Genomic DNA, 20,104 nt, shown 5'->3' with positions numbered 1-20,104 from the left:
TGGTGAATCAACGTCTGTGTGAATCCTTGCAGTAGAAAAAAAACCTACATCTCATTATAGTTTGTGTATGGTTTTGCTTACTGAACTGACAAATATGTGCCTTATTATTGATTTTAACTATTGCAGATGTATGTGTCTACATTGATGGCTCACAACACTCTAAGGGCTCAAAATGGTATGATGCTTGTGATTATACATGTGAATGTAAAGACACTGTTACCAACTTCTATAACTGTACAGCAAGGTAAATTATCATTCAACAATTATTTATTTATTATGACACTGTTCTAAGGATGTGCATCAGTAAGAATTGTCATCCCTTGTTACACTTGATATTTATCCAAAACAAATGAATTGTTTACCATCAGGAAAATACACAAATTATAAAATTTTGTACTTCTTTGGTATGAATTTGAAAGTTTTTCATGTTTTTTATTTTGAAATATATTTTATGAACACATATATGTAAATAACATTGATCATCAGATTGGATAGGTGTTATAGAATTGGAAGTTCTGTATCAATGAATTAAAGTTTTACTAATCTTAAAAAATAAACTTTCTGACATCTCTGAGAAGACAATGTAATATTTGTATATTGTCAGATGTAAAGCTTACTCCAACTTGCCATCAATCTGTACATTAAAACCAGACCCAACAGATTCCTGTTGTGAGGTACCAGACTGTGGCACCTATACTCCAATCACTGGAAATACAATCACAGGAACACTTCCACCAAACAAGTTTAATCTGGTTCCTATAGGAACTCATTCTGTATTCTCTGGATCCAGTCAGAATCCTAATGCTATACAGGGTACCAGAGGTAAGGGTTTTAAGATTTTTATGTTTTTTAGGATAATTATTTTGTATGATAAACTGAGAAACTATTAGATATAACAGTCATTCTGCCATTTATTACATTACAACATGATTAATACATTTATGCGTTTGAAGCGCTTTTCTGGTTTTACCTTTATTAGGAACGCTTAAGGCCAAACATTTCAAATCCATGGATGTATAAGTACCAAATTTAGCTAATGTAAGTTTGATAACATTTTGCATATGTACTAGTAATGATACTGCCAATTTTTCCTAAAAATTGTGTTGAGAAGATGGACAGTTATTTAAACAATTAGAGACTAAAGTATTATATCAAAATAAAAATCTTATGGACTTTTATTCATTGAAAAGTTTGTATATCTTTATTAAATGTGCTGCTTGAAAAAATATGTAGTTAACTAATAAAAGCAGTGCCAGTAGGCCAAAACACACCATTTCTTTTCAAATTAAAGTTTTTGCAAAAATAAAATGGATTTATATAGAAGGCAAATGTTTTGTTTAATAAGATTAAAAAAGTGTCTTTTGAAACCTATGGTTACATACAAAAAAGTAATGTTGGCAGGTTCAATAGGATAGACTTTTATTTTTCAATAATATCTGTTTATGATATTTGCTACATGGTTAACTATTTACAAAAAGTAAAATCACAAAAAAACTGAACTTTAGGGAAAATTCAAAATGGAAAGTCCCTTATCAAATGTCAAAATCAAAAGATAAAACACATCAAACCAATACACAATATAAAATAAAAATGAGAAATATACATTTTGAATGTCAGAATTTATTGGTTTTGGGAATTTTCAATCTAAACTTTTGATTATATTTTATAGATGCCTGCATATATAAGAACAAAGTTTACAAGCAGGGAGCCTCTTGGGATGACGGGTGTGATTATGTGTGTACCTGTTTGAATGGACCAAAGGGACTGTACAGATGTATATCCAAGTATGATTGTATATATATGACTTAAAATAAATACAAGTAACCAGTAAGGGTAATTTTTTCAGTATTTTCTCAGCTTGAATATCCATTTGCAAAATGTAGTATTTCTTTGTCAAGATGTGATTTATATTTGACCAAAAGTGAAGAACTGATACTTATAGTCCAAACTGTGTGAAAAGTCTGAAAATTTTATACTTTAAAAATCCAATTTTCTTTTGTAAGGCAAACTAAAATTTTATCCAAATCATTAGGTTTGTGTGATATGACTTAATTTATTATAACATTATTTAAGGTGTCCATCCTACCCAGCATTACCGTCATACTGTAAAAAGAACATGGTACCAGGACAATGTTGTCCAGTTATTAGTTGTGATGTGCCTGGATTTGGTACCATCAACCCAGATCCTCAGCTTGTGCCAACTCCAGCACCAACTAAGATAGGTGTGATACCAACACCAGCTCCAACAAGTCTTGTACCTGTTATTCAAATCAATCCTAACCCCACTCAAAACACAACTGGAGGAATCCCAGGAGGAGGATACCCCATCAAACCAAATCAAATCACTGGCATCAGTAGTAAGTAAACGTTGTATATGTGTAAATCCTTACATTACATTGAAAACAACCCAGTAAAAATCTAAAATGAGTATTTGTACTCATCTGTACTGGTTTATACAGTACTATTCTAAATTTGAATTGAATATACTTAATATTCCTAGACTGTCTGAACTTGTTCTAGAATACATTTAGTACTTTTGTCAACCAAGTCTGAACAGCACTAATCCAAAGTCAACCTATTTTTAATCTAACTTTCTTATATTTTCAATTTAGAGTTTATTTTTACAAGACTTGTTTTAAGTTTATCATCAACTAACACCAGGAATTTGCACTCATTTATCATAAAAAGTTTGAGCCAAACACAATCACTTTAAAATCACACCATGAATTGTCATCAGATATTTGAACGTTGATCAATTACCCTACAATTTATAATAACTGTCACTTTACAATTAACACCTACATTTTGCACTTAGCCACTCGAAAATGTCAGTAAATAGTTATCAAAAGTACCAGGATTATAATTTTATACGCCAGACGCGCATTACGTCTACATAAGACTCATCAGTGACGCTCAGATCAAAATAGTTAAAAAGCCAAACAAATACAAAGTTGAAGAGCATTGAGGATCCAAAATTCCAAAAAATTGTGCCAAATACGGCTAAGGTAATCTACTCCTGGGGTAAGCAAATCCTTAGTTTTTAGAAAAATTCAGAGTTTTGTACACAGAAAATTTATAAAAATGACCATATAATTGATATTCATGTCAACACCGAAGTGCTGACTACTGGGCTGGCGATACCCTCGGGGACGAAACGTCCACCAGCAGTGGCATCGACCCAGTGGTGTAAATAGTTATCAAAAGTACCAGGATTATAATTTTATACGCCAGACGCGCGTTTCGTCTACATAAGACTCATCAGTGACGCTCAGATCAAAATAGTTAAAAAGCCAAACAAATACAAAGTTGAAGAGCATTGAGGATCCAAAATTCCAAAAAATTGTGCCAAATACGGCTAAGGTAATCTACTCCTGGGGTAAGCAAATCCTTAGTTTTTAGAAAAATTCAAAGTTTTGTAAACAGAAAATTTATAAAAATGACCATATAATTGATATTCATGTCAACACCGAAGTGCTGACTACTGGGCTGGCGATACCCTCGGGGGACGAAACGTCCACCAGCAGTGGCATCGACCCAGTGGTGTAAATAGTTATCAAAAGTACCAGGATTATAATTTTATACGCCAGACGCGCATTTCGTCTACATAAGACTCATCAGTGACGCTCCGATCAAAATGGTTAAAAAGCCAAACAAATACAAAGTTGAAGAGCATTGAGGATCCAAAATTCCAAAAAATTGTGCCAAATACGGCTAAGGTAATCTACTCCTGGGGTAAGCAAATCCTTAGTTTTTAGAAAAATTCAAAGTTTTGTAAACAGAAATTTTTTAAAAATGACCATATAATTGATATTCATGTCAACACCGAAGTGCTGACTACTGGGCTGGCGATACCCTCGGGGACGAAACGTCCACCAGCAGTGGCATCGACCCAGTGGTGTAAATAGTTATCAAAAGTACCAGGATTATAATTTTATATGCCAGACGCGCGTTTCGTCTACATAAGACTCATCAGTGACGCTCAGATCAAAATAGTTAAAAAGCCAAACAAATACAAAGTTGAAGAGCATTGAGGATCCAAAATTCCAAAAAATTGTGCCAAATACGGCTAAGGTAATCTACTCCTGGGGTAAGCAAATCCTTAGTTTTTAGAAAAAATCAAAGTTTTGTAAACAGAAAATTTATAAAAATGACCATATAATTGATATTCATGTCAACACCGAAGTGCTGACTACTGGGCTGGCGATACCCTCGGGGACGAAACGTCCACCAGCAGTGGCATCGACCCAGTGGTGTAAATAGTTATCAAAAGTACCAGGATTATAATTGTATACGCCAGACGCGCGTTTCGTCTATATAAGACTCATCAGTGACGCTCAGATCAAAATAGTTAAAAAGCCAAACAAATACAAAGTTGAACAGCATTGAGGATCCAAAATTCCAAAAAATTGTGCCAAATACGGCTAAGGTAATCTACTCCTGGGGTAAGCAAATCCTTAGTTTTTAGAAAAATTCAAAGTTTTGTAAACAGAAAATTTATAAAAATGACCATATAATTGATTTCATGTCAACACCGAAGTGCTGACTACTGGGCTGGCGATACCCTCGGGGACGAAACGTCCACCAGCAGTGGCATCGACCCAGTGGTGTAAATAGTTATCAAAAGTACCAGGATTATAATTTTATACGCCAGACGCGCGTTTCGTCTACATAAGACTCATCAGTGACGCTCAGATCAAAATGGTTAAAAAGCCAAACAAATACAAAGTTGAAGAGCATTGGGGATCCAAAATTCCAAAAAATTGTGCCAAATACGGCTAAGGTAATCTACTCCTGGGGTAAGCAAATCCTTAGGTTTTAGAAAAATTCAAAGTTTTGTAAACAGAAAATTTATAAAAATGACCATATAATTGATATTCATGTCAACACCGAAGTGCTGACTACTGGGCTGGCGATACCCTCGGGGACGAAACGTCCACCAGCAGTGGCATCGACCCAGTGGTGTAAATAGTTATCAAAAGTACCAGGATTATAATTTTATACGCCAGACACGCGTTTCGTCTACATAAGACTCATCAGTGACGCTCAGATCAAAATAGTTAAAAAGCCAAACAAATACAAAGTTGAAGAGCATTGAGGATCCAAAATTCCAAAAAATTGTGCCAAATACGGCTAAGGTAATCTACTCCTGGGGTAAGCAAATCCTTAGTTTTTAGAAAAATTCAAAGTTTTGTAAACAGAAAATTTATAAAAATGACCATATAAATTATACCTGTATTGGGCTATATATCTATGAATTCAATGTTAAAACAGGCTAAAATTACTTAATTTTCTCATAGTTCTTTTCATTAGCTTAATGACAATTTGTTGGACAAGGTCATCTGTTCAGGCAAAAGCATGACTGTCAGTTCACCTTTGTCTATGTATACTGGTTAAATTTTACCCACCAAGTTAGTGATGCAAATTATTCACTGCCAGTACAATCCAAGAAAATGTTCTCTAGTCGAATGCAATTTTCAAATGTTTCACATAATAGGCAATTGGTTATCAATGACAACATTTTTTATGCCCCATTTATGGGCATTATGTTTTCTGGTCTGTGGGTCCGTCCGTCAGTTGTTCATCTGTTCATTCTTTTGTCCGGCTCTAGGTTAAAGTTTTTGGTCAAGGTAGTTTTTGAGGAAGTTGAAGTCCAATCATCTTGACACTTAACAAACTTGTTTCCTATGATATGATCTTTCTAATTTGTATCCCAAATTAGAGATTTTATCCCATTTTCACGCTTTACTGAACATATAAAATAAAAGTGCGGATGGGGCATCCGTGTACTTGGGAAACATTCTTATTTTTAATTAAGACCACCATCCCATAAAAATTTCTTGACCTATAGTTGTAATTTTTTTGTGACATTTGGTCTATTGTGGAAAGTTGTCCCAAAGGCAATCATGTCACTTCTTCTTATTTTATTTGCATGTTCATGAGTTATAATCATTTAGAGTAACCTAGTTTAATTTCCTTAAATCATCACGAAGCCTGATAATCTGGTCTGTGTTTATCACCCATACTAATGATCATTGAGGGCTGCTTGAAGTTTAAATATTTTTATGCCCAACCTATGGTATCAGTTTAAACCATTCTCTTAAGTAGACAGCTTGGATGTCTTCTGAGCAACATTTATCTGTTGATATTTCTTTCCTGGTCTTAGAATCATTTCTTAAGTCAGATCTTGAATTATGACCTCTGTTTGGTTGTTAACCAGAATTATTTGGCTATTTGAATTTTGACTGATGGTGCTTTCATAGTAGAACATGGATTTGAATCAGCAATTGTGTTATTATGGACTGATTTCTTATCAACTAAGGCACCATTGTGCATATTATCAGTTAACAACTGTTTCATCCTTTGCACATTTTTTGCTTTCTTCATTTGCTGAATAGAAACTCCTGATTCAATGGATTGAGCTTTCACTCCAAAAACAGAACAACTTGCTTTAGTTTCTTTTCATTAGCTTAAGGGCAATACACTGGACAAGGTCACTGTTCAGGCAACAGCATAACTGTCAGTTCACCTTTGTCCATGTATACTGGTTAAATTTTACCCAACAAATTAGTGATGCAAGTTATTAACTGCCAGGACAATCCAAGAAGATGTTTTCTAGTCGATTGCAGTTTTCAAATGTTTCACTATAATAGGCAATTGGTTATCAATGACAACATTTTTTTAAAAATCAGACAGCCATCCCATAAAATTGTCTTGACCTATAGTTTTATTTTTGTTGGTGGCATTTGGGCTTTTGTTGAAAGTTGTTTCAAAGACAATCATGCCACATCTTCTTAATTTACAATTATGGTAATGGGTTATAATCCTTTAGAGTAACTCAGTTTAATTTCCTAAAATCACAACAAAACCTGATAATCTGGTCTGTGTTCATCACCAATTCTAATGATCATTAAGTGCTGCTTGAAGTTTGAATATTTTTATGCCCAACGTACGATAGAAGAGGGGCATTATGTTTTCTTGTATGCACCTCCATCCATTCAGGTTTAAGTTTTTGGTCCAGGTAATTTTTCATGAAGTTGAAATCCGATCATTTTGAAACTTAGTTCACATGTTCCCGATGATATGGTCTTTCTTAATTAATTGCAAATTAGATTTTTACCCCAATTTCAATGTCTACAAAACATAGAAATTTATAGTGCGCGTTGGGCATCCATGTACTATGAGCACATTCTTGTTTTTCATATTTTCATGAAATTCATCAATAACATATTGTTTCCCAAATTTGATTTCATGTAATATTGCTTGAGCACCTGGTTAACTACTAGCCAAACATTTTAATCATTCCTGTCATGTCATGTCAGCTTAGATGTTCCATGCAAATTGTTTGTTTACCCCAATTTCACAGTCCACTGAACATAGAAAATGATAGAAAGTTGGGCATCAGTGTATGTCATGCATACAAGGTAAAATTTATACCAAGGGAGAGTCATGGATTATGTATTGTGATATTTTATTTTCAAATTAGTTCATTTGTGTGCAAAAGAGAGCTGTAGATTATTTATTGTGGTATTATATTTACAGATCAGTGTGTATACAAGAACAAAGTATACAACAAGGGAGAGTCCTGGGATATTGACTGTGACTTTACATGTACCTCTGTAGTTTATTTATTGTGGTATTATATTTACAGATCAGTGTGTATACAAGAACAAAGTATACAACAAGGGAGAGTCCTGGGATATTGACTGTGACTTTACATGTACCTCTGTAGTTTATTTATTGTGGTTTTATATTTACAGATCAGTGTGTATACAAGAACAAAGTATACAACAAGGGAGAATCCTGGGATATTGACTGTGATTTCACTTGTACCTGTGTAGATGGATCCACTGGATACTATGAATGTAAACCACAGTAAGTGTTTCAATGAAGGTTTCAAAGGATTATTCAAATGCTGTAGATACTGTTTCCATGATGTTAATTATTTTTTTATAATGCTTTAAATTTACAAAAAATACATGTTATAAGGATGACATGCTAGTAAGGTCTACGAAGACTGGAAACTAAATGAACTTTGTTTGTATCCACTTTTTGTATCAAATTTTCAGACCTATCAACTTTAAAGGACTACCATTGAACTACACTAGTTTCACCCTTTGTACAGATTGCCCTATCTTCATCATGAAAAAGATGTTGGCTCCTGAACTTTTCCAAAGGGTGATAATTGTGATCAGTCATAACATGATTGAAATTTTCATTTTCAATACCGCTGTCTGTTTGTCAAACTTTTTTGGAAAAGCATGGCTGATTAACAAATTCATTGATAGCTGTATTACATGAAGCCTTTTTTAGAGTCTGCAATAGAGACCATAGCCTTGACCATAGTTGCCTGACTACATTCCAAAGCATGCTTGACTGTCAAATCATTTAAAGTACTTTTTTTAGTTTTCACAAGGAGTCTCATAAATGCCTTTTTTGGCCATATTTTTAAATTTGAAAAAAAAAATACCATTAGCTGGTATTCGTAGCTACACATACTATATTTTCTACACATTAATCTGTTTTAAGACTATAAGACTGAAGGAAATAAAAAATAAGAAAAGATGTTTTTTGATATCAGTACTATTAGAAAAGTAAAATGCTGCGATCAATTTTAGCACTTAATGTTATTAACACCAATAGGATTTTGTTTAGAAGTGGGCAGGTTTTAAGATTTTTCTCATTAGGTTACAATTTTTTAAATGAAAGAAAGCCAAATATCTGTAGGAAAATTTTGTCAGTCTATAGTCTTTTGCAAAAACAGTAAGTATCACAAACTCAGACTTTTGAATCTGTTGATGATACTTAAGACATAACCTAGGGTCTGTGCCTTGGTTTGTCCCTCTGTTTGTTCTTCCATTCCTCTGTCTCACTTCAGGTTAAAGTTTTTGTCGAGGTAGTTTTTGATGAAGTTGAAGTCCAATCAGCTTGGAACCTTGTACACATGTTCCCTATGATATGATCTTTTAAATTTAAATGCCAAATTAGAGATTTCCCCCTATTTTGACTGTCCATTGAACATAGAAAATGATAGTGGGGATGAGGCATCTGTGTACAAGTGACACATTCTTGTTTAAAACATTTCTATTTTATTTATTCCTTCAGGTGTCCAACATACAATAACTTACCCCCACAGTGTTTCACAACAACAGTTCAAGGCAAATGTTGTAAAACAATTCAATGTACCACCAAAGATGGATCAATAGTGAAGCCTAATGCTCAATTTCCAGTTGTTGGTTCATATACTGGTGGATTCTCAGGATTCAGACCTGGTGTATCATATAACCCAGGAATTAACAGCACTAGTGGTGTTAGATGTAAGATTTTATTGTCCACAATTGTACAGATAGATGTTGATATCTAAGAGAAGTTATATTATCTAGCTGGATTTTTTTTTATCACTCATACATTTATTTTGTTAATATACTCCCAATAAGAATGATCAAATATTGAGTTCCATTTGTATCTATTATGTATGTAAAATTAACTATGACATAAAAGGGTCTCAGATTTTCACAAGTGAAAAAAAGATATATTTATCGTCTTTAAAGTTCTTTGTAACAGAAGGGTTTGTTTTTCTTGTCTATGCAGCTGATTATATATAGCTACCACACTATAGTGTGTTTTTACATCTGTTTGATACAATAAATTCTACATTATAATATGTTGTCTTGTGCTTACAGTGGGTTGTATTTACAAAGGACAATTATACATTATAATATGTTGTCTTGTGCTTACAGTGGGTTGTATCTACAAAGGACAATTATACAAAGCTGGTGATGAATGGGACGATGGTTGTGATTTCCATTGTAAATGCGTGGATAGTAAAACAGGAAGATATCAATGTTCTGCACAGTTAGTATTTCATTTTAGTGTGTACCCCTTATTGAGATTTAACCAATGAAAATGGAGGGTTTGAATTATTGATTAGTATTTTTTTTCAAGAATTTTTGGGGAAAAGTAAATTATTCAGGTTTTTTTTCAAAACAAAGGGGGAATATCAAGAGAACTGGTTGGAATGCAGACATAAAATGTAATGTCATAGTTAGGAGGAACAACTGAGGGTACTATAGGTGACCTATCGTAAATTTCTGTCCCTATCAAATATTTCTTTTTTGGATGAACTATAGCATGAACCCTATTACAGGCTTGATAGCTATATTGTTTAGGCATATTCTTCCTTTAATAGCACCAACAGCAAAGTGGAGTGAATCTTTAAAAAAAATTATTATCCTTGCCCAGCAAATTTTAATATTTATTCAAGTTTTAAAATGATGTAATTACCATACTAGTCAAGAAAACTATTTTATTGGTAGTTGTGCTTGGTCACTAATGGTATATAAATCTGTCTGGGAAAAAATACAGCTAAAGAATAGAGAAAGTAAGAAAACTCCTATTCAAGAATTTTACCTGAGTGTATACCACTGCAATCTTTACACCTAAGTAATAATAAGCAATGATTTTCTATTAACTTTCATGATTTCCTGTACTTCTTTCCAGTTGGTTTTACTGTCTTGACTTGCCCTGACAATTTTATGTCTTATAATTTCAGATGTCCAGAGTTCACCAGACTTCCTGCTCTCTGTGAACTTATACCTGTACCTGGTCAGTGTTGTAAGAGACTGCAATGTAGAACTCCAACAACAGTAGCCCCCGGTGTTGTAACTCCTACTCCCTTCATACCAACACCAGATCCCCACCCTGGATGTACTGATGTCATAGATAACTGTGCTGATTATGGCCAGTCTGTATGTCAGCCACCATATGATGCCTGGGGAAGGAGAAATTGTCAACATTATTGTGGAATGTGTGGTAAATATATTCACTATATATAGCTAGTTATACTATTTTTATGCCCAACCTGAGGGCATTATGTTTTCAGGTCTGTGTATCCTTTTATCTGTTTGTCTGTTTTTCTGTCCTGCTTCTAGCAAAAGTCAAGTCAAGGTAGTTTTGATAAAGTTGAAGTCCAATCAACTTGAAACTTTGTACAAATGTGTCCTATGATATGATCTTTCAAATTAAGAGTTTTGATCCCAACTTAACAGTCCACAGAACAAAGAAAATGAAAATGCCCGCTTAAAGTTTATTTAGTCAAGATAGTTTTTGATGAAGATGAGGTCCAAACAAATTAAAACTTAGTGTGCATGTTCCTAGGCCTATAAATTATTCTTTCAATAAGTTTTTACCTCAATTTAACCTGTCACTGAATAAAGAAAATTTGTGTACTATGGACACATTCTTGTTTTTAAGTAGATATATAATAATATAGGTGAATTTGGTCTGACTCACTTGGTGTTACATACCAAAAATATCAATTAAGATATGTTGGTCTGCCATTATTTGATATAAGTTTGCTTCTTTTCCATCTTTATTTAGCTTAAGTCAGTCATGTAAACAAGCATTCCAAATTACTCATTAATTTTCAATTCTTTGCAAATTAACCATTAGCAATGAAATAAAGAGACAGTCAGTTTTCAGTACATATATTGACATTAAGCAATTATACCTTTAGATACAGTTGTCCTTTGGGTAGCTGAAATGTTTTTTTACATTTTTATGCCCCACCTACGATAGAAGAGGGGCATTATGTTTTTTATGCCCGTAGAGGGGTATTATGTTTTCTGGTCTGTGCCTCCCTTCGTCCGTTCCTTCTTCCATTCGTTCGTTCGTCCGTTTGTCCGTTCGTTCGTCCCACTTCAGTTAAAAGTTTTTGGTAGAGGTAGTTTTGGATGAAGTTGAAGTCCAATCAATTTGAAACTTAGTACACATGTTCTCTATGATATGATCTTTCTAATTTTAATGTCAAATTATAGTATTGACCCCAATTTCATGGTCTACTGAACAAAGAAAAAGCTAGTGTGAAGCTCAGGTTAAAGTTTTGGTCAAGGTAGTTTTTGAAGAAGTTCAAGTCCAATCAACTTGAAACTTAGTACACATATTAACTATGATATAATCTTTCTAATTTTAATGCCAAATTAAAGTATTGACCCCAATTTCACGGTCCAGTGAACCTGTAAAATGATAGTGCGAGTGGGGCATCCGTGTACTATGGACACATTCTTGTCTATAGCTCTTTCACATCACCTGTCAATAGAGTGTGCCAACCTAAATGATTGATTTATGTTGATGGTTTGAAAAATTCCCATGAAAAGATATCTAACACTTAAATACAAAATTTAAATAACTTTAAACATCTTTTTTACCTCCTCATTTGAAATCATAGATTTTGTTACAGTCCAATCAGCTGTGATAACACCTAAGTATTAATAATAATTGTCATTGTTTATAACAGCTCAGCCTGGTATGACCACACCTACAACTTCATGCAAAGATAAACTTCCAGACTGTGATTTATATGGTCCAAAGGTTTGTTTCAACGAGTATGTACCATGGGCTAAAGAAAACTGTCAACATCATTGTAGTATGTGTGGTAAGTTTAAGATACAGTATATCAAGTTTTTTCGTGCGTGTTTAATTTTTTGCTTTGTTCACTGTAATGAGAGAAACACGAAAATATATATGACCCTGTGTATATTTCCCTGCTTTTTCCAAGATTTATCAAAATTTGAAAGTTTTATACATTATACTGCTTATAATTCAGTGTTTTGTATTGTTCAATACATCACAAGAATGAGCATATTTAATCAAAATCTTTGTTCTGATAATGATTAAGTTGACTAAAATGAAGTGTCACATCTCTTGAAAACACAGCCATCCCATGTTAGTTAGTGACAAGCTATTGTAATGATAGGTGTTTTACCCAAAAAGAGTGCTTTGCCTTTGTGCCAATCAGCATTTCATTTGCACCAAAATAATCTTTCATTTGCACCAATAATACAGGTAAATACTATAAAAGTTGTTTTATTCAATTTAGACTTCTTATCATAACTTTAAACAGTTTTTTTTATTGCATAATAAATCATATTCCTCCAAAATCATAACCATAATGAAAGCACTATACACTAATAATTTCTTAATACACGACTTTTCATAGTAATTTCATAGTCCTGTTATAAATTAATGAGATCATAAAACCTGAGAGAACAGACTAAACACTGGAAAAAAAAACCATACATTTGTTCTGACATAAGACCTAGCAATGATTAGGATGTACCCTTGGAGAATGTACATAATATAGATAACCCATATGTGTGTTCATGAAACATAACAGACCTATTTTCTTTATATAAAAATGTGGAGAATAAGAAATTCAATACCATATTTAGTTCGCTATGAACAGCCCTGACATGAAAAAAACAGAAACAATCAAATTGAGAAAACTAATTGCCTGTTTGTCTCAGAATTGACAATGTCCATCTTGTAGCCTCAAAAATTGGAAGAACACTTCATAGTTTTAAACCTAAATAACTTTCATTATTATATTAGAAATGAGTTTGAATGAACCTAGGTACTCAGAGGAGATAAATTGTGTATTTATGTTATTATTTGTGAGAGTGATGACTACCTGTTGGTAAAAAATATATATATATGGTCACTAACAAACTATTAAGAATTTGAGAATATAATAAGCACTAAGATAAATAATATTCAGATTTTCAAGTTACAAAATTATGCAACCGAACTTGTCACTTGTCAAGAATTTCAAAGACTAAAGCTATTTTATTAATGATAACATAAGTTGATCATTGCATATGATATAAAGATAATGAGATGCGGTACGATTTCCAATGAGACAACAACTATCCATAGGGTAAAAGGTCCCATCATGAAAATATAAAATGATTCAATTGAGAAAACTCATTTATAATTAAACAATTAAAAAAATTAGGTTTAACTACAATGGAAGATAACACTGTATATTAAAAATAAGATGTTGTATGATTTCCTATGATACAACTCTCAAAAAAAGACCAAATGACACAGAAATCAACAACTATAGGTCATCATATGGCCTTCAACAATGAGCAAAGCCCATACTGTATAATCAGCTAAAAAAGGCCCTGAAATAACAATGTACAACAATTCAAAGAGCAAAATTACAGCCTAATTTATGTACAAAAAAAAACCAAATATGTAACACATAAACAGATGACAACCACTGAATAACAAGCTCCTGACTTTGGACAGGCACATACATACAGAATGAGGCAGGGTTAAAAATGTTAGCAGGGTCTCAACCCTCTTCTTACCTGGGACAGTGGTGTAACAATACAACAAAAGAACAAACTATAAAAATCAGTTGAAAAAAACTTAACTCATCAGATGGATACAAATAGAAATACTACACAGAGAATAGTATATAGTATGCCAAAATTTGCTCTTTCGCTAAATGCTATTTGATGTTTGAATTGAAACTTTTATTTTGATTTGAAATTTGCATGTCTTTAATGGAAGAAATGTTTACCCTTGAGTGCTGACAAGCACTTTCATTTAAAACTTTGCTGCATCTATCATGTCAGATATTTTATCTACATATGCTCTTCAGTCTACATATTCTCTTTCATCTACATATGCTCTTTAATCTACTTATGAATATTTATATTGCAGCTGATCAAATGACAACTGCTACACCCACTTGTGTTGACAAGAACCCCTCTGCCTGTGCAGAAATTGGACCAGATGTGTGTACTTTGCTTATTGACTTTGCCAAAGAAAATTGTGCTCACCAGTGTCACTTATGTCCTACACCTTCAGTACCATCAGTACAAATACCAAGTATGTTATCATTACAATGTGTAACTTATGCCAGATCACTGACAATCAATTTGAGTACACAGGGTTATTATGATGTGAAATTGTAAATAGATTGTCAAAATCAGAGCAGATCCTGACGAATTAAAGATTTCTTTTTTCTTTTTCCTAAATTGTGCTGTTTATTTACTCTAATAGACTTGGCCAAATATATTCCTGATATTCTTGATGGTTTTCCAATAAGTACTCTGTTGGTTGAACTAAATTTAAAGAAACTGTACTTTTGACAAACTTTTTATCATATTCATTTCTGATATATTTAATGATGTCATGAAGGATGTTAACTTTATATGATATACTTTTAATTCATAAACTATTGCAATGTTTTAGTTATTGTAAAAAATGCAACAGGGTTATGATTTCAATAATTTAAACAATTGACGAAATAGCAAAAGTTGCATGCATTTATTGCTGAATTTAAAATAATACATTCCATAACATTTTATATCACATATTTTAAGCAACCTCACCAAATGGTTATGTACTATTGATGAAGGGAGTGACTGGAGTAGGAACATATCCTCCAGGTGTTACTGACCTATTTGGATTATGGAATTCAACTAAGACCATAAATCAATTCCAACCCGGAGCCAACTCACTTACACCAAATTTCCCAGGACACTACAAACCAGGATTGTCAAACAACTGGCCAAGTCTTTGTTTAGATAAGGTATAGAAAACAGTGTTATTTTAATGATAAAAATTTGTATAGTCATTATCTCCAAATACACCAGAACTGGAGACGCAGCATTGCCGGTTCAACAAATAAGAAGAATTAAGAATAGATTGATATTTTGTCTTAAATTTTGGAGAACATGTTGATGAAAATGCACATACTCCTATGTGAGTGACAAGGATCGATAAAGCCTTATGTTATGTTTCTAAAGGGTAATTCTGACATTCAAAATGTAATAAGTAATGCCATTCGATAATATTGTCTATTAGTGTGAACTTACGGGATATTTGACTTTATTGAGTTTTCTACTATACAGAAAGGACCCTACAGATATCGCTACGCTGTATCTGTATTCTTTACAAATATAGCTTTAAAGCTTTGCCGGCCTGGGTATTGTGTGAACTTGTGTGACCTCAGAATGTGTAATGCAGCCGCATTCCAATGACGTATAAATTTTCGAATTAATGAATACTTTTATACCTTCTGGTTTTTGTTCAAACATTTCTTTAGAGCAATAAGAATCACACCAATTTTCTGATAACATTCACACATGAACAGCAGTCTTTTCTACGATGACAACTATTGATTTCAAAACTTGAATGTGTCTGATTGTGTAACAAAGACAACCATTTCAGCATGCATGTTAAGTGAATATCGAGTCTGAAACATAGGACAACTTGTACACTCCTGTTTCCAATTGGACAATGTTTTGTTACTTGTTTTTACTGTTGAAATTAGTTGTTTTGTTGAAATAGATAATTATTCACCTTGGGGGGTGTTTTTTGTTGACCATTCAAGATTCTTTTTTTGCAAACCTGTCTTGAGCTGAATGTGTGATTACTGTATCGTATAACTTCACAGGCCTCAAGGGATTTCAAATCGAAAATAAATGCAAAACATGTGTTTTTATCAATGTTTATGTCTTTCAAAACACAAATTATATACAAAATTAATTGCAGGATAAAGACAATAACTGTTAAGTGTCTTTAAATATCAGTTGTTGTATTGCACTCAGCTCTAAACAGGTGTAGTAGCAAGCTAAAAGCTCCCATATACCTTGTTTCCTATCATCCTACAACTACAGCTGATATTTAAAGACACTAAACAGTTATTGGCTATGAAATGATAAAAATTAGATGCCGCAGTAAATAAATATATTTATTTTAGGTCAGGGTATCTATATACAAAAATGGTGTCGAGAAAGCTTTCATGTTGTTCAATGCTACAGGAGCAGATAAGATGAGTTGGTTTACACCTAGCAGAATCATAGATTCGTCATGGGTGGATTTACAATCTACAACTAAGCAATATTTTGCAATGTCTCAGTAAGTAGTAATACCTTTGATATGGTTTTTAGTCCAAATTCTCAGATAACAAATTATAAGTTAGTAATGTTGAACATGTAAATGCTGATTCCTTCTGGTTTAAAACTTGTTTGCCCCTGCTTCTTTGTGTTTGAGCTTTGTTTTACAAGGAATATTACAACAATTTCTTGTAAATCAGGAACTATTCAGTATATCTTAAGATATATATTAAGGGCATATGATACAGTTTTGATCCTATATTTACAAGTTCATGAAAATTTGCACATAGGCTATTTTTTACCTGATTAAATCAAATATGTAATAAAAAATATACCTTCATGTGCTACTTTTTGAGTAAAAGGAGGTTGAAATTTTGTATATATTTGCTGAAAATTCAGATTTGTGTCCACAATTTCTTTTTCGAAAGAAAGACAACTTTTTTGTTATAAAAGATAAACACAAATTGTTTTTTGTTAAATAATCGTGGATTTCTGTATTTTATAAGTATACTAAACAATATGCATTTTTTTATTCAGAAATAACTCATATTTATCAAATATTCATGAATTGAGGAAAAAACGTCATTTTTTGCTACATGTTTATCAAAATTAAAAAAAATCCTCTATTTACAGTTTTATAAAATTTGGGTAACATAATCTCCCTGCAAAATGAAACAAATTGCTGTTTTGAAAAATAGGGGTCCATGAACTGGTTTTCAAATTAAACCAGTTTGAATAATAAAAATCAGTCGAAAAATGCTTCTATTCCCGATATGTCACAGTTTGACGTCGCGAAAATAACATTTTATGTTGGCAACTTCATTACCTCCCCTGTAATTGTATCATATGCCCTTAAGATCAATTTAGTTCTGAAATGTTTTTGTGTGAGGGACACATAAATTATTAGAGAATACCATAAAATTCAAGACTATTTTTGTACATCAGTGTTACAGTTTCCCTTTTGTTCTAGTGCTTTATTACAGCCCCTGCACTTCTTATTTTGTAAAAACTTGATTTATTTCGGTTGAAACACCTCTTTTATCATTCCCCCCTTTTTATATTTAATAAACATGGTACTGATTGAATTTGTGGAATCAATAACCATTTCAGAGATCCAGATTTCCTCAGAGAATTCTATGCCAGTCAGAATGCTGATAAATCAAAATGTGATTCTACTGGTTGGATGTTTATATCTACAGCAAACAGATGTTTTATGGAAACAGACAAGAAACCAGCTTTCTATTATGCTCCAGGACAGTCCTCTGCTCATTGGGGTTATAGTGAGTCTTCATTTTTACCTTTGCAGATGACAATTTGCCTTGATTAGACCAAATTTTGAAAATAAGATTTAACTCCATGGGGAAATTTGAAAATAAATTTGTATTACTTTTAACCATCTTAAGTTTAACAATGTTCAATTGATATAAACTGATAATTTTTCAAAGAATAGTTGAGTAAAATGTGTTCATTTAAATTTTGAGATCTTTCTAGATCAAACTTGTGTAGATTTTAAATACACATGTTTGCCATAGCTTCAAATGTTCCTTGATCAGTTGAAAAGGTAACATAGAAAGTGAATAAAAGAAGTGAAATAATGAATAAAACATAAATGAAGGCCAGAGTGATATTTATTTGTATATTTCATACTGTTCATGTCTATTGACATTAATTCACCAATAAAATGCATGCTATATCATTCATAGAAAGAACAACTAGAGCAGTATTTAGTACTTGTGAAAAAGTTTAACTACTACATTTAACTTCATATTCTATAGAGATATATTAAGACAAATTGCTGATGATTATAGATACTGCAGTCATAAAATTAAGTATACTAGTAAAGGATATTTTAGGAGCTACATTTTCTCCATCCAAATTTAAAAAAGGTGTGGTCATCCCTAGCATTATGAAACTGTCATCAATACATATATTTGAACCATGTTTGTTATGAAGTTTAATTATTCTTCTGAGACTGTGTTTTCCTTGGTCATATTAGCTACTATAAAATATTTGCGAGGATGACGGACAATTTTTAGTCATGAAGTGTACATTCAAGATTCAGAATTATGAATGATTTTATTGTGTTTTACAGCCAAAGCGGGTGTTGGAGATGTCTTTACTATCCAGGGACATAGTAAATGTAAGTTTCTGAAATATAGCAAGTGTCAGATGCCATCTTTAACAGCTTTCAAAGGAATTATCAAAAGAGAGGACAGTGGTTTCAAATTAGTCATCACAGCATACACATTGATCTTCTAAAATGAAGAATTAATAATTTCTATATTGATATAATCACAAAAGTCACTGATAAGGACCGTGCCATAAAAATCATTGTAGAAGGAAAGGTAGACATGTTATTCTTTACTTAGGATGTTGGTAATTTATGATTGTATGTAGTTTGAATTATACAATTCTCTTTCAACATTTATGATAATTGACTTGAACCAGAACACATCTGCAACATTAAAACAATAATTATCACTGTACATCAAATGCCTGGTGGTGTGAAGTTAAACCAGTATCAGTTGCTTACATAAGAACAATGTATAAACTAACCATGATGTAAGCCTACCAACATATTAACTAGAAGAAAAACAAGGAAGGCAAATACTTTGTTGGAATTGAATATGTCTTTAGTACTTCATACATCATCATAGGTCATAATTATAGGAACCATGTGCACCATCTCAAAAAAATGAAGAATGAAAAGCAATTTAAGCAGCGACATGTATGCATTCCACCTGTAATGCTTTTGGAAGTTGGTACCCCCCTTCAACAATTTCTGGAAGCTGATGTCATCTGTTGATACATTCACCATGGTCAGCAAATGTCATATGTAAAAAGAAAAGTTTGAAGCTATTTCTGCATTGACTATAGGCAATTAAACAACTTTGACTGCGTGATACTTACCTTCTTCCAAAGAGCAAAGAAATCTTAATTGCAAATAGAGAACAGCCTATGATTTCTAAGGTTCTATGAGTCCATATTAGACTTGTTTACTATTCAGAAATTAACTCCTTGCCATCCTGGTCTCACCATTTCAAATTACTCTTTTTTTATCTACACAAAAGAGAAAGAAAATAGTGAAATTGAAATTAACTGGAACTTAAATGCCTGTACCAAGTAGGAATATGGCAGTTTAGATCCATTTGTTTTATGTGTTTGAGCTTTTGATGTTCCCATTTGCTCTGGGACTTCCATTAAATAGTTATCAAAAGTACCAGGATTATAATTTTATACGCCATAAAATAAAAATATAAAAATATAAAAATATATAAATATTCCTCAGAATTTGGTACTTTTGTTATTTTACTTTTAATTTATTCAACCTGATTAAGTTTCGTGTAATTTAGATAAACATAAAGACCCATATTTGTTATTAAAAGTAGCAATGAAAGATTTAGAAATCATAG

The 20,104-nt window shown here is 32.5% G+C and overlaps 1 protein-coding gene across 2 annotated transcripts in view; it reads left to right on the top strand.

Moving 5' to 3' along the window:
• Nucleotides 1–20,104, top strand: part of LOC134722191 (uncharacterized) — a 102,739-nt gene that overhangs the window by 64,569 nt on the left and 18,066 nt on the right. For both annotated transcript variants that reach the window (XM_063585774.1, XM_063585775.1), the window contains exons 53-66: nucleotides 127–244; nucleotides 605–822; nucleotides 1,670–1,784; nucleotides 2,074–2,357; nucleotides 7,758–7,872; nucleotides 9,103–9,314; nucleotides 9,738–9,852; nucleotides 10,550–10,809; nucleotides 12,293–12,430; nucleotides 14,509–14,676; nucleotides 15,174–15,382; nucleotides 16,556–16,713; nucleotides 17,802–17,971; nucleotides 18,784–18,831. In XM_063585774.1, the coding sequence (XP_063441844.1) occupies nucleotides 127–244; nucleotides 605–822; nucleotides 1,670–1,784; nucleotides 2,074–2,357; nucleotides 7,758–7,872; nucleotides 9,103–9,314; nucleotides 9,738–9,852; nucleotides 10,550–10,809; nucleotides 12,293–12,430; nucleotides 14,509–14,676; nucleotides 15,174–15,382; nucleotides 16,556–16,713; nucleotides 17,802–17,971; nucleotides 18,784–18,831 (2,328 nt within the window). The remainder of the gene's footprint in view (nucleotides 1–126; nucleotides 245–604; nucleotides 823–1,669; nucleotides 1,785–2,073; nucleotides 2,358–7,757; nucleotides 7,873–9,102; nucleotides 9,315–9,737; nucleotides 9,853–10,549; nucleotides 10,810–12,292; nucleotides 12,431–14,508; nucleotides 14,677–15,173; nucleotides 15,383–16,555; nucleotides 16,714–17,801; nucleotides 17,972–18,783; nucleotides 18,832–20,104) is intronic.

This window comes from Mytilus trossulus, chromosome 6 (genome assembly GCF_036588685.1).
Source record: "Mytilus trossulus isolate FHL-02 chromosome 6, PNRI_Mtr1.1.1.hap1, whole genome shotgun sequence".
Lineage (NCBI taxonomy): Eukaryota > Metazoa > Mollusca > Bivalvia > Mytilida > Mytilidae > Mytilus > Mytilus trossulus.
This window is presented reverse-complemented; position numbering and strand designations above follow the sequence as displayed.